The sequence below is a fragment of the Ambystoma mexicanum genome, chromosome 8 (genome assembly GCF_040938575.1).
Source record: "Ambystoma mexicanum isolate Mex_15411 chromosome 8, UKY_AmexF1_1, whole genome shotgun sequence".
Taxonomy (NCBI): domain Eukaryota; kingdom Metazoa; phylum Chordata; class Amphibia; order Caudata; family Ambystomatidae; genus Ambystoma; species Ambystoma mexicanum.
This window is the reverse complement of record NC_090929.1, coordinates 156,852,462-156,876,007: the sequence shown is the minus strand read 5'-3', so window position 1 is coordinate 156,876,007 and position 23,546 is coordinate 156,852,462. Positions and strand designations below refer to the sequence as shown.

The 23,546-nt window shown below is 42.5% G+C and overlaps 1 protein-coding gene across 1 annotated transcript in view; it reads left to right on the top strand.

Moving 5' to 3' along the window:
• B3GALT9 (beta-1,3-galactosyltransferase 9) overlaps positions 1-7,798 on the top strand; it is a 33,083-nt gene extending 25,285 nt beyond the window's left edge. The window contains exon 2 of the mRNA XM_069612149.1: positions 5,592-7,798. Coding sequence (XP_069468250.1) covers positions 5,592-6,701 — 1,110 coding nt within the window. The 3' untranslated portion in view covers positions 6,702-7,798. The remainder of the gene's footprint in view (positions 1-5,591) is intronic.
• Positions 7,799-23,546: the final 15,748 nt, after the last annotated feature.

Here is a 23,546-nt window from a genome sequence, read left to right as displayed (position 1 = left end):
GAGTCTCATCCCACATTGAGACTCATGAGTGATTTTGCGCCAAGAAGGTGAGAGCAGCGTGTTGGCAGTTCAGAATCTGAAAAAATGTCAGATCACAAAAATGCAGGGGATGAAGGGACAACGGCCAAGGGCAGCCGCATTTCGACGATTCATTCCATCAACATGATGGACCGGCAAACTCTGGTCCCCTGATGGGAAAGGTGGCCGAGGCACTATGAAAATGACTTGGCGGCGTACAGTGAAAAGGCCTCTGACAGTTTGCCAGAGGACTACTTGTCAATTTAGTAGGAGACAAAGTGGAGGATCTTATACCTACGTCTCTGCCGGACCAAACGGAGACATACAAAGTTCTCAAGGAACCTCTAAATACCTATTTTGACACGCAATGGAATATCGACACATTCAATACTTCCTGTCATCTGACGGGAGAATTGATAGATACCTTTGTGACCCATCTTCGCAAGCTAGTGGCCCTCTTTGACTTTCACAAGTTCACAAATGAAGAAGCCACCCAACTCAGGATCATAGGGGGATGCCTATCGTCTGCATTCCGAAAGAAACTGCTAAGAGAGCCTCTCCCTCTGCTCACCACTTTGCTGATGGCAAGAAGAGAAGCGCGGGCTAAAGCTCAAGCCAGTCAGATAGAATCACGCGAAGGGGGAAAAGGTGAGCACGCTTATGACATATCCCAGGAGTTGAGAAGCAGATATCCAAACAACACGGACCAAAAAAGATATGGCTCGAGAGGACGATGCTACCGATGTGGCCTACCATTCCTACACGAAGAAGGGGTGAAATGCCCCACGCTACGGCAAAAATGCAGCAATGGCGAAAGACAAAAACACATGGCAAGCATCTGCAGTTTATTACCAAAGAGGACATGCAGCAATTTTATGCCTGCCAAATATGAGGTAAGCAACTACAGACCTGTCTCAGCAAGAAAGGACATAAATGCAAAGAGGGATCTGGTGAGCCACGTGCGACAAGTCACCTACATGTCTCTATCTGAGGTTAGACATGGTTACGCATACTTGATGTTGGACCTCGCGGGTACACCACAATGGATGTTGATCTACTAATAGGTGACCATCTACCAAAATTTGTCATTTACCCAGGTGCAACGATCAAAATTATATGCAATCTGAGTTCAAGAAAATTAATCCTTCACCAGATTTGATGACATCGGAGCTACAAGTGTTTCAATGGGCTGCCAAGAGACCAGTAATCAATCACGGAAAATGTTCCACTGCCCTTCAGTACAAAGACAAGAAAATAAGGGCAGAAATTCACACTCTCCAAGGTGAAGTCCAGGCAAGCAATCTACTGGTGTGGATAAAGGTGATAGCGATGAAAACTGTAGCCATGATGTACAATATGCAGTGTATGCACCCCATAACACAACCGTTTCCTGCCCTTTTTCGACGACTAAGACGGATTAAAGGCAATCTTTAAGCCGTTACACATTGATGAGTCTTTAACTGCTGTAGCACAACACCCGAAAGAGGATACCGATTCATCTAAAACCGCAAGTAGAAAAAGAACTGCATGGTTTGATAGTTAACAACATAAGTGAAGCAGCATCTGGTCCAAACTCATAGGTGTCTCACATAGTAGCAGTACCGAAGAAAGGCACGGGGAGCGAGATTAGGTTGTGTGTGGACATGAGACAGGCCAATAAAGCCATTGGACCTGAGAGGCAACCAAGAATGCACCTCGATGAAATGATCAGTCTACTCAACGCAGCAAAGATATTCTCTAAGCTCGATCTAAATAAGGGATATCACCAAAGTGAGTTGGATGAGCATTCACGATAGATCACCACTTTCGCCATGCACCTAGGACTATTCGATACAAACAGCTAAGTTGTGGCATCTTGTCAGCCTCTGATATTTCAGGAGAGCATACGCCGAGTAATCAGACAGGTGACACTCTGCTTCAACCGTAGTATGACATCCTGGTGTTCGGGTCCACCATTGAACAGCACATCCAGGCGCTTGAACAGGTGTATGTGGCACTGCAGGAGGCAGGCATGACACTCAATCGAGAGAGGTGTGCATTCCATAAGGCACATTTGAGGTTTGTTGGCCATATTTTCTCTGAAAAGTAGATGAGCCCAGATCCAGGAAAAGTGAAAGCCATCTGTGAAGTCTCACTTCATGAGGGTTTGCTCATTCCTAGAGATAGCCAGTTATTGCAGTAGGTATGTACATTCAACACTTTGCCACCATGAGCACACCATTGAGAGACCTCACGAAACAAGGAATCCCATTTCACTGCTCAAGAGAGTGCAAAGAGACCTTTCATCAGATTAAAATTGACATTGCATTCCCAGTTCACATGGCATATTTTGATCTGTCACCAGAGACGGAACTGACAGTAGACGCCAGCCCCATGGGACTAGTGGTCATTGTCGTGCAACATTGATCTAGGAGAGAGTCACTGAGAGTGGCCAATGCATATGCCAGTAAGAGCCTGTCGGATACAGAAAGACGCTATTCACAACCAAAGAAAGAGTGACTGGGTGTGGCTGGGTATGAGAACATGTTCACATATTTCTTCTCGGCAAACCATTCACAATAGTGACTGACCATCAGGCACTAGTCACCATATACGGAACCCTCAAATGCAAAATGCCCCCCAGAATTGATAGATGGGGTCTTCGATTACAATAATATGATTTCAACATCATACACAAGCCTGGTAAGAAGTACAATCAAGCTGATTCATGTTGTGACACCCACATCCCGGCCAGACGAGATACCCATCTTTAGCGGAAGAATACATCAGTTTCATCACACAGAAACTCCCACTGGGGCCAGTCACAGTGAGTCTCATATGTGAACACACAGCATATTATGGCACATTAGAAAATATATGCTTGATTGAATTCAGGAGATGGAGTTCCATTGTGCTGGGAATGCCGGGTAAGGGCCTGTAGCGCATGTCATGGGTGTTAGTCCTTGCAGTGCACACTGGTGGCGCAAGTTATGGTTGCTTAGTTTACCATAACTGGCGAATTTCAGAGGGTTTTCAGTTTTACCTGTAACCACAACATCCCTGTAACAACGTTTTTCCATTGAATTTTATAGGTTTTTGCTAGTGCAACTTAACCATAACGACCCTTTAACAATGTTTTTGTTAGTGAATATATATTTATATATATATGCGTGTGTGACAAAGTCTCTACAATGACCTACAGAGAATTTCATCCTGATAAAGTTAGATTTTTGTATGTATCAGCTGTTCGTGTTGTCCCTTATCATTAAGAACAATGAGAGGTACTGCACAGGGCTGTGATGGACTGCAGCAGTCCCGCCCCTGTATATTTTGTATACAATTGTAAAGATGTATTTATTAACAAGAATATAAGTAGGTGCTTATCTATGTATGATTGGTTTTATATATAGTTATTTGTATATTTTATTTGATAGCAGGTGAGGAAAGTATAGGCATATCCTGGCTTGAGGTAGGAAGCAGAAGTGGCGGCCCGCTAAAGACTGCCCATGGATTGGACCGCCCATTGGGGCCATTTCTTGGCCACTTCTTAACAGTGGGTGGTGCTGAGTAAGGAGTAGGGGTCTGTCCCATCAGTCCAACCCTAAAGGTCTATCGTAGACCCCTCTCAGGGGGGTGACGTGGCGGGGCAGAACCCTCAAAGGGCATCAAGAGTTTTAAGTGGTTCAGGGTCAATAATGTTCAGTTGTTGGCTGTGTTGTGTTTCAAATAGAAAGGGGCCCCAAATGGGATCCCTTAAAAAACTCCACCTTGGTGTCTGTGATGCAGTGGATGGGGTCATGAGTAAGGTGGGAACTCATGGGTAGCACATCCCCTGTTGCAGAGAAGATTTACCACCTGTAATAAATGTGCAGGCTGCCTAGCGCCTCTCTACTTACAACTGGTCTTTGGGGAGGGAATGGGGAGTGGTCCCTCCCTGGCCTGGGGGTAAATTAATGTGCATGTTCTCAGGCCAGGGCAAGACACATCAGGGCTATATGCATGATGCATATAACCGAACATCATTAATGGAAATGCTCATGCTTTGCATGAACATTTCTACTTTGGGAAGTGCCAGGCAGGTATCTCAAAAGGCACATGACTCTACTAAGCTTTCCTCTGCATCTGGTAAGTACCAGGGCATGGCAAAGATAGGATAAACAACCGCAGACAAAGCACATCCATTTTTGAATGAGGGTTGTCCTCTTTAGTGCATTTTTGATACCTGTCACACCGACTAAATACAGATTTTACACATGGGCCGAAATGTATCCATAAAGGCATTTGTGAATGCCCTTTTTCACAAACTGCATGTGTTTGTCCTACCTTCTTGTGCAAGTCATTCAAGCAAGTCAGAAAAACTTTTGTGAATAGGACCCAAAAAGGTTTAATCCACATTTGTGTTTATAATCCTGTATTTTCAAAATGTCAGCATCAAAGTCAAAGTAAAGAAACATATAACAGGGACGTCACCAAATGCATAAAATAAAGAGGGGTTGTGATGGGTAAGCAAGTGTTAAGGTCCTATAGTGGCGTTGAAGGCTTCCTGTGACACACTAATCAAAATGGTGGAAGGCTGAGTGCACTGCGTCCCCAGAAGCAGAAATGGCATTATAGAAATTAAAAAGATAGGTTTTGCATCATGTATTTTTTTACATTGCATGATATGATTGTGTGTGTCTGGGTGGTAGGTTCGCAGTTGGTCAAATTTTGAAAAATTATGTAAAACAGGCACAGCATAGACATATTTTATTATCAATTAGTACCCGGAGAGGGTCAACCAGAATGTAACAAATATTCTGATTGGCCCTCGCCCGGTCCATACCTCGCAGAGAATCCCTCAAAGCTTTAGCTTTTGTTGACGTCTCTGGCGGGGGAGTGTGGCAGCCCCTCAGCCAATGAGGAGGCTCGGAACAGGGTAATCCCCGCTCTGAGCCTGCGCAGGGCTGGAGGCTGCTGTCCTCCCCCGCCAGGGTTTCAGGTGAGTGTATTGGCAACCCCCGCACCCCACCCACCCAACAATCCCCTCCCCGCCCACCCAACAATCCCCTCCCCGCCCTCCCTCCCAACCCAATTTACCTTGTTTTTTCGATAGCGGACACGCAGGGGACTCTGTCCCCAGCGCGTCCGCTCCCGATGGCCGCCATGGAAAGGGAAAATGGACTCTGTTTTCCCTTTCCCGGCGGGCATTTTGTTTTTGTCATTTCTTTTTTTTCCTGTTCCGAAACGCTGCAGCAGCGGTCTTCCAGGCCGGGGTACTAATAGCAATGTACCCCTCACTGTAACTATGGTCCCCGGGGCATTACCTGACTCGGTAATGGCCCCGTGGCTCAGGGCATATTGCTTAAATAAAAGTCCAAGGAAGCAAGGCTTCTTAAACAATTACTTTATATCTAATAGATTTAAAAGCACATGGAGTAGCCAGTCGTTTGTAGTCACTACTATTAAAGAATATATAGACAAGTCGTGTCAATAGGAACTGTACGTTCTAACAATAACTTCTTCAAATGCAAATGTTACATAATCTTTGAATATTATGAAGAAGCACATTTGTACCAGACTAACATTTAATTATTTTTTGTTTTTGTTTTTTGCAGATGGTGTTCTGCAGACTGCGCACCCATCAGTGGTGCTTCATTTTCTTTAATATTGTACTGTTTCATGCCTTACTTTTTGGAGCCGATTTCATCGAGGAATACTTCCTCCAGTCTCTGCCAGCCACCTACACGGATGTAAACGTCCAGGAAATGAGGGAGAAAGCCCGGAAACTAGACATGACTTCAATGAAAGACAACATCTCCAGGTCCTATAAGATCAGCGGTTCAAGCGGGTGCCCTCCACAAGACATTCTGCTGCTGTCCATCGTCTTCAGTAACCCGGAGAACACGACAAGACGCGACCTGATCAGACGGACATGGGCTAATGTTTCCCAAGTCAAGGGGCATACGGTCTTAACTCTGTTTGCTTTGGGGCAGCCCAGTTCGGAAACCACCCAGTTAGAAGTCGTAGAAGAATCTCAACGGCATGGAGATATCATTGAAGGAAGCTTTGAGGACTCCGACCAGAACAAAACCCTCAAGATGGTCATGCTGATGCAATGGACAGTGACCTTCTGCCCCAACGCCAGGTTTATTCTTAAAGCCGAGGAGGACGTGTTTGTCAATGTCATGACCCTGGTGGACTATTTGCTGCACCTGAGGAAGCACCCTGAGGACCTCTACATTGGAAGAGTCATTCACCAAAAGGAACCCATTAGAGATCCTGACAAACAAGGATTCGTCCCCTTCAACCATTTCCAAGAGAGGTACTACCCCGATTACTGCAGCGGGGCAGCCTTCATCGTCTCCCAGGATGTGGCTCGCAAAGTCTATGTTGCGTCTGAAGGTGTGCCCACTCAAGTGCCCGCCGATGTGTTTGTAGGCGTCTGCGCTGAAAGCGCAGGCATCGTGCCAACCCACAGCTCCAGGTTCTCCGGAAGCCGGCACATCCAGTACAACCGCTGCTGCTACAGGTTTATCTTCACTTCAGCCATGATGGATGAACAAGAAATGGCTGCAGACTGGCAAGACGTAAACAGAGGCCAAGACTGCTCGCTGCTGGAGACCTACTACGGCCTAGTGTCTTGCAAAGTCTGGACCTACCTGGATAAGTTTAAACACATGAATATGGAAACACTCCGAAAGGAGCTCTTATCATTTTCCAAGTGAGATCTCCTTTCTTGGGAGCGGGCGATGAGCCCTGATAAAGGTTATACCTTCCTGCTCTTAGAAACCTCTACGTGTAACTCCTTCCACTGCAGTTTAACTAGTTCTCCTTGGAGACAGCAGCCTTTTATTGAAGAGCTAAAAGAGGATAAAAGAATGATCCAAAATTCTCAGAGAAGTATATACTGCAATCGATGATGCATAAAAGCAGGACAGGCTTGGAGGCGTTGCATCTCTTGCCAAGCAGAGACTTCTGTTTTGAGGTCTCTGTCTTGGCATAGGTAGCATGAAGACATCATGCTTGGGTACCAGTGAGGGGTGTCTACTGTCCTAACCTGGGTTAGAATATGTTTGCAAGAAAGATTGCCCAACATATCATCTTAGTCCTTCATAGCGTTATCTCAATAGGACCGGGTAGCTCAGTGGGTAAGTGTACATTCCGTGAGATGTTTGACTAATAATTAAAATAACAATCAATGTCTTGATCGTTGCAAATAAACACCACTCAGTTTACTAACATCAATGCATGCTATCGGCCCTAAAATGAAGTTCAGATTTTAGCGTGTGCTAAATATTAGCATTTTAATTATGTTTGTGATGTATCCATTTTCGAGCTTGAGCCTGGTGTGGAGGTGGCAAAGGAAAGAGGCAGCAACAGCAGAATCAGCTGGTATGAGCAGGTGATGGAATGTATGCTGAATCAGGGTACAGATCACAAGATGAATTAGCGACTACGAGCCAATCAAGGAGTCTCTTCTGAGATCAGGGGCCAGGAAAATAATCCTGTGAAAACGCCTTTCTCAATCACATCAACATCAAGAAAAAAGTGGAACAACTGGGATGAAAAAAAACCCTGCAAGAGGTTTTTACGGGAGATTTTCTTTTACGTAGGTCTACGGTAAGCCAGAGTCAAAGAGGGGTGGCTTTCACTGTGAGGCAGGTATGGACTTGGCTGGAAATGCGGGTTGTGAGGATTGTTGGGCACCCCTCACGACCAACACAAAAGACAAGGCTAAGGAAGAAACTAAAGACAAAAAGTCTATACATATTAATGTACTAACGTGAGAGGCAAATTTTCTCTATGTGTAATCGATGCAATGTTTTTCTGATGTGAAAATAAAAATAAAGTGTCACCAACCTTTCTGTATTCATGCTTTGAAAAGGGTGTGTTGCATTTTAAATAAATTCCCTGTAGCACTTTGAACTTTGCAACGGTGAGTATTAAACAGCATACAAGAAACACATGTATATGTATCTTATATATAGTACAGGATGGCGATCGCCACTTTATAATTAAGATAAGATTAATTTGCATTGACTTTACCCCAAATTCTATTGTTTACATATTTTGACTCGCTGAATGGATTTGGATGAAATTTGCCAAAGAAAATGTCTGTCGCCAGCCCCTCCAAACTGACAGTTTTTAGGAAAATGTTTTTAATGCTTAAAAGATTATTAAGAAAAAAGTTTGTTTTTGGCCTACTTCCATTCATTTTTCCATAAAGAATAAGGTGCTTCCATTGAACAACTATAGCATGAAAATTGCTGGACGGATTTGCACAAAATAAGAAACATGTTGGGCACAAAGCGTTGCAGATCTTCTTTGTTTTAGTTTGGTGTAAATCCATCGAGTCATTTTTATAAATTCAATGGATTACGAGGTGGTGCCACTAATACATGCAAACATGCATTATATCTCCAATGGTGCAATGCAGCACTAAGGATTTTCAAAAATGAAAAGTCACCATTTTTCTTTGCTCAATGCTAAGGATTCCTAAGTTATTCCCAGGGGAAAAGAATAAAAGAAAAAGGCTCAAAACGATATCCGGAGAAGGTCAAGGGGTAGTTTGACATTAGGGGTGTGTGGGGAGGCATGAAGCAGACCACATGGGTAGTTGGAGAATTTGGGAAGGGCTGGAGAATCCATTTTGAGGCAGAACATTTTCATTTTACCAAGGGAGATGCGGCAAGATGCGTTCAGAAATAAATAAAATGCTAATTAATATAAGCTAACATGTCTCATGATTTTCTTAAAGTAAACATTGTCATGTGATCAGGCCTGGAAAACTGGTTCGGACAAGATTTTGCTCAGAATGTGATTCTTACAGTGTTAAAAAAAAAAGTCTTAACTCCTGATCTGGGTCTAATGACACATTGTTTAGGTGAGAGCTACTTGTGCCAAGCTAAATCCAGTTTAAAGATTCAGGCATGCACTATTTTCAGACTAATAAAACACAATTTACTGGAAAAGTAATGCAACTTTTCTCCATTTCAACGTTGTATTATTTTAATTAAATGAAATATATTGCAATATACAATTGTCCAAAATTAATTCTTTTATGTTGTAATTCACAAGTGCATCTTCTGCACACGACATTAAAAATATAGCACTGTAGCGAAATCCTTGTATTGGTCATTTATGTTCCAAAGCTCTGAATACATGTCCTAGGGCCTGCTGAGTTAATTTGCTGGTAAACACACTCGAAATGTCTGGGCCTTACCATTATATATATGACAAAGTTCCAATTTCAACACTAGTAACCTTCCCGGAGCAGAAGCAGGAGCTGCGCTCCACTGCAGGATCAGCTGGCCACGACATCCGCCGGTCGATGCAATGCCCACGCAAAGGTATGCTGGCAGCTGGCTGTATTTAAACACAGCTTTCGTCTATATGGCTATTATTAGCGCGGCAAGCGCGGTAGCTTAGGAAATATTGCAAGAATGCAAGCTTTTCATTTCTAAGCATCCGTGATGCACATGAGTTGTGCTGCCTGAAGTAAATATCACCATTACCCTGTGCCACCATTACAACACACAAGGTGTTTTCATTCTCCAAGATGGCCACCGGTGTCTCATTCATTGCTCAGCAACTTCAGCCCCTCCACCACAGTGATGCCTGCTGGTGATTGGGCCCCGCAGCAGCATCAGGAGCCTATCGGAAGCCGGCAGGCGTGAGCCGGCCCTTCCTGGAAAGGCCCTGAGGGTAAGGCCAGCAACTGTCCTGAGACTGTCCCGAGCTGAACAGACCCCAGGGCCAGACCCTCTGCCCTTGCATACTGAGACTGTGAGTAACCTATGAAACCATGAACTTACCCACTTACCTACCATTTATTTTGTATTTACCCTGCCACCTTTCTGCATTAATGCCTGCTTGTTGACTGTGCACTATTTGCCTACTACTACCCCAAGCGTACAAGGCACACCATCGCACTATCCTCACTGCAAAATTGAATCTAGGTGACCCTCTGTCTGTGCTTCTGAACTGCTGTATTTTTAGGCACTCACTGCAAAATTGAATCTAGGTGACCCTCTGTCGGTACTTCTGAACTGCTGTATTTTTAGGCACTCATTGCAAAATTGAATCTAGGTGACCCTCTGTCTGTGCTTCTGAACTGCTGTATTTTTAGGCACTCACTGCAAAATTGAATCTAGGTGACCCTCTGTCGGTGCTTCTAAACTGCTGTTTTTTTTAGGCACTCACTGCAAAATTGAATCTAGGTGACCCTCTGTCGGTGCTTCTGAACTGCTGTATTTTTAGGCACTCATTGCAAAATTGAATCTAGGTGACCCTCCTGCTGCATTTTTAGGCACTCACTTTCTTTGAATTGCTGTAGCTGTATCTGTATCTACATTGTATTGCCTTTTACCTAGCCAATGCTGCGTCCTTACACATACTGCATTTAGACTACTGCCGTATTTGAATTTTGAACCCTGTACATAGCCACACGGCCTAGACCCGACCTAGTTAGCAGCACACCAATACTAAATGTGATACAAGCACCCCCACTTACAGCACCCATACCAACAATGCACACATCCATGCACATCCTGCTACCCACCTCCTACACAACTATCATACACATCCTGCTCCCAGTACTAGCAACGTACCAATACTACACCATTTACAACATCATGTCACCACCTCTCAACCACGTTAACAAACCCAGGCCAATCGACTGCCCCCTGCAACACCAGACACAAAACACACTACCTTGTAATACCCTGGAGAGGAACGGCAGACTCCGCTTAAGACTTGCAAAACTCTATGAACCATTAGCTAGAACCCTGGCATCCTCTAACAAACGAACAACTAAACACTGGCCCACTCCAACCACCACCCAAGACCCAAATTACAGCTAGTCCCACCACACCCGAGCTAAACAAACCTAGCCTCAAGTGTGGCCTAATAAACACTAGATCACTAGTTGCACACGCTACAGAGATAGCACACATCATCCACTCTGAACAGTTAGACATCCTTGCAGTCACCGAATCTTGGCTACACGCTGCAGCAGGACCCGCCCTCTCACTGGCTATACCTAATGGAGATACCATATTGCGATCAGATAGAACCGATATTCGGGGTGCAGGCATTGCACTCATAACAAGAAACAATCTACCTTGCAGACTAGTGCCATCCCCAGTCATCAACTCATGTGAGCTCATGACAGCCAAAATAAACATAAGCAACTCCCAGACCCTCACAATATACCTGGTCTACAGACCTTCAGGCCCCATTGGGACCTTTGAAGATGACATATCAAATATCATCTCAAATAACATAAAAAATTCCTCTCAAGTCCTACTACTAGGAGACCTGAATTTAGGCTACAACGACTCCAAAGACATACACGCTTCCAATGTGGCTAGTATACTAGCAGAACAAGGATTAACCCAAAGAGTGCTCTCCCCCTCACACAACAGAGGCAGAACCCTGGACTGGGCGGCAGACCACAACTGCAATGCAACGATAGCCACCATATCCCCCCAGATTTGAACAGATCACCACCACATAACCTTTACCCTAACCACAGCCAAACCCACCCTGGCACCCGCTCCTCTAGCGCCGTCCACCCCTACCTGGAACAAAAAAAACATTACCTGTGACAAACTGCTACCCCTCATCCTCCCCACACTCAATGCCATCCCTGAAAGCCTGGACCCCGAAGCTATGGTTAAGGAATTCAACAACATCATGACCACATCTCTAGACTCCATCGCACCACTCAAACTTAGACAAAGCAAACCCAAAGCCCATCTCAATTCATGGTATACCCCATACCTAAAATCATGGCGCAAACAAAAAAGGCATTGCGAGACATCCTGGCGAGCACAACCCTCTGACGAAAACAAAGCCAACCTCAGTTCTATCACAGCCCTATACAAAAAAGAAATCATTCTAGCTCAACGGGAAACCTACAACGCCAGAATTGCCCAAGCCAACTCTAGCACGAAGGAACTCTTTGTCATCCTCAAAGAGCTAGAAGCGCCCATCCCGGTGCCAGACAACTGCATCAAAGACCAACTCTGGTGCTCCAACATACAACAAGCTCTAGTCAACAAAGTCACTACCCTTCAAACAAAAATTGCCAAGAAAAAAGCCACACTCTCTGGCAACAAACCCACTAGCATCAACCTAGAGCAACCAAGTAACCCTACCAATAACCCCAGAGTTAAGTTCTCCAAAGTCACCATAAAAGAAACAGAAAACACTATACTATCTCTCAAGCCCACCAGCTGTCAAGGCGACCTATGCCCCGCTCAACTTCTAAAGGATGCAGCCAGAGATCTAGCCCCCTTTATCACGAAACTCATCAACTCATCCTTCTCCCCCAATACCATCCCATCCAACCTCAAAGAATCATGGGTGCTTCCTCTACTGAAGAAGCAGACCCTAGACCCGCTAATACCCACCAATTACCGCCCGATTACCACAGTGCCTTTTCTCCTAAAGATCTTAGACAAAATGGCATACTCCCAGATACAAAAATACTTAGAAACCAACTCTCTACTAGGAACCAGGCAATCTGGCTTCCGACCCCAACATGGGACAGAAACAGCCCTCCTAGACCTTAAGTCACAGATTGATGAACTCCGGGATGAAAGGAAACCAGCCCTCCTTCTACTCCTGGATTTATCAGCTGCCTTCGACCAGGTCGACCACAGAGTCCTATGCAGCCACCTGGACTCGGCAGCTCACTTCTCCAAAGAAGCCATAGCATGGATACAATCTTTCCTTACCAACAGGACTATGAGAGTCTTCTCTCCTACGGCAGCAGCCAACCCCATCCCCATCACGTGCGGAGTGCCCCAGGGATCGTGCGTCTCACCCACCCTCTATAATATCTTTACCAAGCCCCTTTTCAACCATCTGGACCTTCTGGGTGTCAGCTACACTAACTATACAGATGACACACAGATTCTCCTACCGCTTACCGGTGATTACGACAAGGATTTGGCCTTGGCGAACAGGATATATCACATCATCCAGGCATGGATGGCCACCCACAGTCTATGGGCCTCATTACGACCCTGGCGCTAATGGGTTAACGGCGCCGTAAAAGGCTGCGGCGCCGTTAACCCATTGGCGCCTTACTGCGAGGTACCTTTGCGGGACCCGGCCTGAATGGCTGGTCTAGACCAGCCGTTAAAGTAGGGATCCGCAAAGGGACCTTGGTGCTAAGTACAGTACCGCAATTTGCGGTACCGTACTTAGCACCTTCCCCAGTCCCATTGAGCTCTATGTGGAAAAAATGGAAATGAGCAAGGGCCAATGTTCAATGGGGAATTACCGCCCCGCCAAACTTGGAATGGGGTGGTAATTCCCCATTGAACATTGGCGGACTCATTACGATAGCGGCACCAACCATGGTGCTAATAGCGCCATGGTTTAGCGCCAGTATCGTAATGAGGGCCTATGCCTGAATGATGACAAAACAGAGATCATCATCCTAGGCACTCCCTTGACCCTCAAAAAACTCAGCCCCAAATACTCAGCATTTAACATAGACAATAATATTATTACTCTCGCCAAAGAGGTTAAAACTCTGGGTTTCTATTTGGACCCCACTCTCTCCTTCAACAAGCAGGTCAATGCCTTGGCCTCGGCCACAGCATATACAGGCAAGTTGATTAGAGCTGGGAAGGCCTTCCTGTCACAGGACAGCTGCATCACCCTAGCCAGAGCCCTCATCCTATCCAGGCTGGACTACTGCAACGCTCTGTACATAGGAGCCAATAAACAAACCATCAAAAAAATCCAACTCCTACAAAATAACGCGCTGAGAGCAGCCTTAGATATCCCTAAGAGAGAACATATCTCTAATACCAGAAGAGCCAACATCTGGCTCTCCACCCACGATAAAATAAAACTAAAAACGGCATCCCTCACCCACAAATGCTTGAAAAATGCAGCACCCCACTACCTTTGAGACAGATTCACCTTGAAGCCTACCACAAGAATCACCAGACTCGCCAACACCAACTACCTCTGGGTCCCCAGATACAAACGTGCCAAAATTGGAGGCAGCAGCTTCCAGGTCAAGGCAGCACTCCTATGGAATTCGCGACCATCCCCTCTAAGAATCGATCAAATCTATCACAAGTTCCACCATAGCATCACTAGTTGGCTCAAAGAGGCCGACATCTAGGCACAGACTCTGCCCGCTACCCTCTCCACATTGCAGGCACCAGCAGCACCATCTAACTACCTTGTAAATCTATTCATGCCTCAATGTACCTGCCTATACCTATCGCAACCTGATTGTGCCAACATGTAACCAATCGGCACTTGCACACATGTTTTTTTTTCTTCATGTTGTAACCAAGCTTTGATAACAAATAATAAACTAAACTAAACTAAACTTCTCTGCATGTCCTTGGATTTGACAACCCAGTCTATGGAATCAATATTTTTAAAAGGGCCTTAGAAATGGTTACAGTTCGTGAAATTCTTTTTTCACTTTGTTAAAAAATCACTCATGGTAGTAAGAGGTGGAAATCTGTGTCAAAACAAACACTTTTGGGCAATGCTTCTTTCACTCTATACTGAAGTAGTCTCCATGTTCTCTGTTTACTTTAGAAAAATGATCTTTGGACCCATATTTTCTGACAGTTACCACTCCCAGAACCCACTCCTCCAGGAAAAGGGCAAACAGGTTCAGGGACTATTTCTTTTTGAAAAAGCATATTTTTGTATTTTTGAGCATGGGGTCCTCATTACCCCCACTAAGAGGATCATTCAACAGGCCTTGGATCGCATCTTTCTTTCTTTGGGTATGGATGCTCGATTCACCACCTTTTTCCTTTGATGGGGCCGTGCAATTGACACTGTTTCCATTTCCAGGCCCTTTTCCCATCTTTAGTGCAGACGGCTAGAAATAATGTTCTGTTAATCATGACAGAGAGGTGCAGAAAGGCTAATTTAATATAACATAATAACAGAGTTTTATTATACAGATTTCTTAATTCCCTATCCTACACTATTCTCTACACATGACATCTAAATGTATTTAAATTACTTTATAAACATTATACAGATATATTCAGCCTTTCAGTCAAAGCATTCATACTCACCTCTTTATGCAAATTCCTTTCCTTGGTCAGCATTCAACTGATCAGAAGGAGGAACTGATTCCTCTATCCAATGAAGGGCATTCTGAGGGTGACAGCCTTTAAGCTGTTTCACAGGCATCCAAGTTTTCTTCTGTCTGCTCCCCTTTTGGAATGTGTACTTTATAGGCAATGGTAGAGCTTCAGTTTATCAATAATCTCATAATATACTTTCCAGCTGGAAAGGAACTTATGTTCCTTGGACTGGTTCCTTTGTAAATTATAGCCATAAATTTGGACACCTGCATCATACTCCTTCTTGGAAGTTCACAGATCAAATTAGGTTTTTGTATTTACTACACATTTCTCCAGGTTCCTCTGGGCCTAGACAAAAGTATGTTGGAGATGCTTCTGCACATTTTCACAGATTCATGAGTGGTAGAGAGGTTGATCAATGTCTTTTCCTGTGTTAGATATAACAGATGTGGAGGCAAGACCATTTTCTTACCAGTCATGAGTTCAAGAGAGGACATCTTAGTTTCAGATGTAGAGGTAGGCTTCAGAGCCATCAGGGCTAGTGGTAATTGTAAATCCCAACTGGGTTCAGAATTAACTATGAACGTCTTTAATATTCCAAACATGGTTTTATTATATCGCTCTACCCCTCCAGCCCCTCTTCCCCCTCTGGGTGCCTGATGTTAGGCCATATATAATTTTTTCTTAACTCAAAGAATTTCCCACATGTTAGTCCTTACCTTACAAGTGAAATGATTACCTCTGTCAGACTCCATCTTTTTGAGGAAGGCCAAAATGAGAAAATGTGTGGGATATTAATAACATACCTGCTGTTGCCACGTTGCAATGTTTGGTGGGAAGGCGTTCAACCCACTTGATGAAAAGACATGCAACAGTCAACATATATCTGTTGCCGGGTGTGGAATAAGTAACTGGACCAATAAAATGTATCTGAAGATCAGACCATGAAAAGGTAATTTCTCTGTTTTGTAGAGGAGCCCGGCCAGTTGGAGAACTTGGTTGGAACTGAGCACACAGTAGACAACCCTTTAATAAATATTTAGGTTCTGATCCATGTGTGGCCAATAAGCGACCAGCTGTTACTATGTCATGGGCATGATTTACTATAATGCTTCAAAATGAGGTAGGTACCAACCACTGATCATAGCCAGATTCGGGTTTCCTAACCAAAATTGAATCTTGAATTGAGAACATCTTCTGGCATTTCATTAAAACGCTAAGATCTTCCTTTTCCTGCCAATCTGGTTCAGATAAGGGAACATTTTCTGGATCTTCCAAATATTTATAGAATTGTGCTATGATTAGATCTTATTTCTGTGCTGTAATCCATTCTTGAAAAATGATTAGTCTGACCATTGTGCATGACCTATGTTTTCAATCCAAATATTTAATCCACTTTGGTAATGTTCTTGGCCATGTCAACACGTGTTTCGACCTTATGGCGCACAGGTCTTCTTCACTGCTGACACACCACCATCATCGATACAAATTTGCGCATTACAAGCCACATGTTACACCAAATCAAATATTATACCAAACATTACATTGCAGATAAACAGTAGATAATGACACTTATTCAATACCAACCAGATAATGTACAAGTGATGTTACACATCCGGGGGGAAAAGAAAAAAATACAAACATGTGTGTACGCTGATTATCTTATTACTCAAATCACATCATGTTACATTAAGATGAAACCACTGTGCATCATCACCTCATCTCAGATATACTGGAAAACCAATGCCCAGCAATTGTGCATTTATGAGTCCACCCCAAAATGAAGATCAAATACTACCGACCTTCCTCAAACTATATGGCAGCCTGTATTCTGTAATTTATACAAACTTGCAATCAACCCATGGAATCTATATTAGAGATCCTTCATCCTACCAATGTTCCTCAACTCACCCATAATAAATGAAACACTATCAGTTAATCTCACCTTGGCTTTTTAATACTGCCGAAACTTTCTGTCTGATAATCCTGTAACCAATAATTATAAGGTCACCCACAAACAGCTCCTTGTGCAAGCCAAAACTACAAAGGCACAATGATGCTTCCTTAACAATCCTCCTTACCTATAGTATGCTCTTAATAGCCTCTCTCCCATGATCTCATATATAAAAGCAGAATTTTGCTTTGTGCGAACACGCCATCCCTTCACTCTTGTGTATAGAACGTTACCATGGCGCTGGATGCTAATGTCAGATTCATACGTTCTGAATAGAATGCTAACAACCCTATGGCACATGCAGGCCATCAATTAACACATTGTTGTTTGTACCGTTGCTATGACACCAGGTGTCTTTGTCCGACGTGATGCGTTCTAAATGGAACGTGAGTAATGTAAACGTCCAAGCACAGATAAATTATTGTATGTCTAACTCGCCACAAACTAAATTGTTCCCTTGAAGGCTGATGCCAACTGCAGTAATAGTTAATTAGTTGTACCCTCTCTATTATACATCTAAAATCCAATGTTCTAAAATTTCCGAATTTAAATAGATGCAAACTACCAAATGACATCAACAAATAATTGTTGTTTAGGTGGACACATAAATGGGTAACCAGCTGTGCAGTTGTGACCTCATGACATGTTTCCATTTAGAATTTTTGACAATGCATGTTATTCAATTGACAGGACAACTCAATTTCAAAAATACACATTTCTCTGCATAACCATCAAACAGCTTTCAATCACATGTTACGATAAACCTCATTCATACATAATAAGGTATCAGAATGATACAGGACACATCAATATAAAGAACAGTAGACAACCTGTATAAATTGAAGGAAAACCCCCATCTCATGGACCATTCAACAATGTCCTATATTTACAAATCATTCCCGCCTCCAATCTCTGAAGCTCTTTTTGTCTGTCTCCACCTCTTGGGTCACTAGGTACTATAGTTGTTGCTTTCTCCTGTTTTGGAAAGGTAGAGCATCAGGTTTTAATTGAGGAGAATGACCGAATCTAATTGGAAAGAAGAGACCAGTGGTAGTGTACGCCACCTATATTGAATTAAGAGCCACGGTATGATTAACCGATAGTGTTTCATTTATTAGGGATAAGTTGAGGAACATGGATGGGATGAAGGATCACTAATATAGATTCCATGGGATGATTGCAAGTTTGTATAAATTACAGAATACAGGCTGCCATATAGTTTGAGGACGGTCGGTAGTATTTGATCTTCATTTTGGTGGTGGACTCATAAATGCACAATTGCTGGGCATTGATTCTCCAGTATATATGAGATGAGGTGATTATGCACGTTGGTGTAATCTGAATGTAGCATGACATAATTTGCGTAATACGATAATCATCTTACACACATGTTTTTATTATTTTCATTTCCCCCTGGCTGTGTAACACATCCCTGGTATATTATCTGGTTGGTATTGAAGAACTGTCATTATTTCTTGTTTATCTGCAATGTATTGTTTAGTATAATATTTGATTTGATGTAATATGTGCCTTGTAATGTGCAAATGTGTATTGATGATGGTGATATGTCAGCCCTGAAGAAGACCTGTGTTCTATAAGGTCGGAATACGTGTTGGCACGGTCAAGAACATTACCAAAGTGGATTAAATATTTGGATTGGAAAAATAGCAATGGTGTAGAATTTGAGTTAATGAGTACTCAGAATTCCTCTATCATAACATAATATCATAATTAATAAGTTATTATTTAGTAGAAAAACAATTGTGAGTTGCATGCGCAATGGACACACTACTCATATTTCTGTTTTATGTCAGGCACACTAAGGGACTATGAGTCTTTGGTCCATGCAGCAGCAACACATACATTTATATATCATTTTTGCTATTGATCGATCAACTATTTTGGAGTGGTTTGCACAGTGGAGTAGGAGTCCCTAGATTTAATTGCAATCCATTCTTGGCCTGTGACATCTGTACTCCATTTCAGAATACAAAACTCACTTTCACACTATGTTTGTGACCAAATCATTCAGTTATATGCATTTCTCTAAGGAGATGTTCCATATGAAAATATGTACCTTGGATTACTCTGGTTTTGGCTATTTGATCAGCCAAATCATTTCCGGTTTAATCTGGACCTTCAACTTTTGAGTGACCCTCTATTTTCTTCCAAAATAGGTTCATGTTGTTTGATATCACTAAATCATGTGTAGGTTGCATTAGCTTCCTGTGTTTCAGGGGTTTATTGTTTGCATAAAGCATACCTATGGCTTTCCAGTTTACTAAGTGCTTGATGAATCCATTTCAAACACAATGTGAATCGGTTAAGATAACTAAAACCTGGAGTAGGTGATCTATGGCAGTAAGAACAACTTTATACATGGCCATCAGTTCTATCACCTGACTGCTCCAGGGACACATTTTATAACCGGCTGAGGGTTCAGGAATGTCATTCACCCAAGCATTCACAACACCAGCTACTAATTCTTTCTAAAGGGTAACCCCGAACTGAAAGAATCCAGGAAGTAATCCTTGAATTAGAGAGATTCCCAGTTTGTATCCGGTCACTGTGCAAATACTGTAGAGGTTTGGGGGACGTCTCAACAATGATATGCTCTCCATGGATCAAAGGAAGGTAGTTTGTCAATGCAAATACCATTGCCAGGAGTGACCTCGTACATTTGTTAAATTTGATCTCAATTGGTGATAAAGCTTTTGATTTTCTGAGAGATCACTTTGTTAACATGGTCATGTTTCTGATATAAGACTGCAGTTAAACAGGTGTTGTAAAATCCTGTTTCCAGGATGACTTCCTTATTTCTAATGGGATAAGCCAAGCAGGAAGCTTGGGATAAACTTCTTTTCAGTTGTTTCAAAGACTCTGTTTTCTGATTCTACCCACTCCCACCTGACCCATTCCTACAAATGTTGGACCAAGGGTTAAGTGATCTCTGTGTAATCCTCTATAAATTTACGATTGTAGTTGGTCAATTCTAAGAGGCTAGGTCCTTGGTGTATGTTGTGTGGTGCTTCAATTTCAATAACGCCTCAGCCATGTTCTGCTGAGGATTGAGACGCTCAGCTGGGATGTCATGGTATAGAAAGTTTACTTTAGTTCTGTGCCACTGTGCTTTCTGGTGAAATAACTTCACACCTGCATTTCGCACATGGATCAATGCATGGCGGATCTCCTCCTAGTGTTCCTCTACAGTTTTGCTTTTGATTAGGAGGTTATCCGCAGAGACCGATTTCCCTCTTAGGACAGTCGCAGCATTATATAGGAATATATTGAACTCATTTCCGCTATTAATATACCCAAAGGGAGCTCTTGTCCATGAGTACTGCTGCCCCCAAAGGTAAAGGCAAGTTTATATTGGTGTTCATGAAGTACTGAGATAGACCAACATCCATTAGTTAAATTGATGCAGTCAGTACTTTTGAACCCCGTGCGAGCCCATATCAATATAAGGAAGAGGCCACAGTGACATGCCTACCATCTCATTCAATTATCTTAGGTCTGCACAGAGTATCCAATGTTCATTGGGTTTCAATAGTTCTAGTACTGAAATATTTCTGGGGTAGCTATTTCTGTAGTATCTTCTAACTTTGAAGAGAGGTCTTTGCTTATGGTGTCTACTTGGGTGGTTCATTCCTTGGCGTTGAGGTAGTTACTAGAACTTTTGAATACTATCTCATCTTCTAGCATTTCACAGGTAACATCCTCTGCTCAAATGGGGCACAGGGAGTACACGATAAAACTCCCCCTAGTCCAGTATAAAGAGTTTCTGGTCTGTTTCAATCAGTATTTTCAAATCAATCTTCAGGTATGGGACCGATGATAGGATTGACTAAATCCATAGAAAAGTGTCTCAAATCAACAGCCATTCCAATGGTGTTATCTGGTGATAAAATGCGATCATTATTATCAACTAATATTCAGATGGTGTCATCTTTGATATTTAGTAATGGGGTTTGATGTAGAGACAGGTCCTGTTGCTAAAGAATATTATTTAAACTGATAAAAGATTCTTCATTACTCAAGGTCTGTTCTTTTCTAATTTTTACTGCTATGTTTATTGTGACATATTTGCTGGAATAGTAACTTCTTCTTTAATTTGAACTTCCGAGCTGGCCTAGTGTGCCATTTCTAGATCATAAAAGTCCATCGGGGTTTCTCCAATTCTTGACCAAGCTTTGTTATTAATAAGATCCACATTCTATTGCAAATCCATGTACTATGCCTTTGCTGATATAGTAATTAGGAATTGCATCTCTCACGACCCAACAATTATGATTTACCTTTTTATTTCCAATTTGGAACTCTGGCTTGCACCTGCTGGTAATCATATGTTTTGAATCCATTGCATGAAGTCAATTCCTATTTATCTATCAGATTAAATGTGGGAAGCTTCTGATCCTTTCGTAATTTCCTAAATAATGTTTCACTGAGGAAACCTATTTCTTGAGTTAAACAAACTTTGGAGTTAACTATTTTCTTACCCTCATTGAGTTGAATAGGGAAGAATGAAAGTTCCGCTTTTCTTTGTAGAGGGGTTACACAGTTGATTTTGCTTTGAGTTATCCTCAAGTTGACAATGATCCTCACTGAAGGTCTGCTGCAGATAAAATGCCAGGGTATTTCTCACCGAAGATGAGAACCACTTGTTATTTAGAGGCAGATTGATTTTTAAAAGTTCTGGGGAGGTCTTTTCACTGTCATCTTGTTCTTTCACAGATATGATAGTGATGTCTAGCACATGAGTGTTCTAAAAGTGAATTTCCACTTGGTCAGGATGTTTTTCAATGAAATGACAGGTTCCATTCAAACTAACATAGTTGGCACTTCTCTTTACTTTGATTGGGCGGCGAGCTTGGGTCCGGGGGACCTGGTTCACACAATCTATCAGAGTTGAAAGGCTGTGAAGTAAATTGCCTCCTAGTAAAATAGGTGTGCTGTGGGAAGCCGTGAGTATCACTGGATGGTGACTCGATGCCTATTTTGATTTCGATTTCAGTAACCACATCAACTAGGATTGTATTCCAGTCAACGTTGTGTAGCTCTCCAAGGAGAGGTTTAAGGATAATACAGTGGTTTTTCCTTGTTCCTTTGGTTCAGAGTTTGAAGCACTTCGCCTGAGTCCCTGTACCTTGTGACCTCATGACATGTTTCCATTTAGAATTTTTGACAATGCATGTTATTCAATTGACAGGACAACTCAATTTCAAAAATACACATTTCTCTGCATAACCATCAAACAGCTTTCAATCACATGTTACGATAAACCTCATTCATACATAATAAGGTATCAGAATGATACAGGACACATCAATATAAAGAACAGTAGACAACCTGTATAAATTGAAGGAAAACCCCCATCTCATGGACCATTCAACAATGTCCTATATTTACAAATCATTCCCGCCTCCAATCTCTGAAGCTCTTTTTGTCTGTCTCCACCTCTTGGGTCACTAGGTACTATAGTTGTTGCTTTCTCCTGTTTTGGAAAGGTAGAGCATCAGGTTTTAATTGAGGAGAATGACCGAATCTAATTGGAAAGAAGAGACCAGTGGTAGTGTACGCCACCTATATTGAATTAAGAGCCACGGTATGATTAACCGATAGTGTTTCATTTATTAGGGATAAGTTGAGGAACATGGATGGGATGAAGGATCACTAATATAGATTCCATGGGATGATTGCAAGTTTGTATAAATTACAGAATACAGGCTGCCATATAGTTTGAGGACGGTCGGTAGTATTTGATCTTCATTTTGGTGGTGGACTCATAAATGCACAATTGCTGGGCATTGATTCTCCAGTATATATGAGATGAGGTGATTATGCACGTTGGTGTAATCTGAATGTAGCATGACATAATTTGCGTAATACGATAATCATCTTACACACATGTTTTTATTATTTTCATTTCCCCCTGGCTGTGTAACACATCCCTGGTATATTATCTGGTTGGTATTGAAGAACTGTCATTATTTCTTGTTTATCTGCAATGTATTGTTTAGTATAATATTTGATTTGATGTAATATGTGCCTTGTAATGTGCAAATGTGTATTGATGATGGTGATATGTCAGCCCTGAAGAAGACCTGTGTTCTATAAGGTCGGAATACGTGTTGGCACGGTCAAGAACATTACCAAAGTGGATTAAATATTTGGATTGGAAAAATAGCAATGGTGTAGAATTTGAGTTAATGAGTAGTCAGAATTCCTCTATCATAACATAATATCATAATTAATAAGTTATTATTTTGTAGAAAAACAATTGTGAGTTGCATGCGCAATGGACACACTACTCATATTTCTGTTTTATGTCAGGCACACTAAGGGACTATGGGCCTCATTAGGACCCTGGCGGAGAGGGTATTACGCCAGCGTAGTGCATGGCGTACCTCTCCGCCATACTACGAGTTCCCGTAGCGCCATGGAGGTTTTCTCCGCCTGGTTTTACCAGCCGGAGAAAACCATGGCGCTACGGGACCTCGTTGTTAATTACGCCACCGTATTTTACG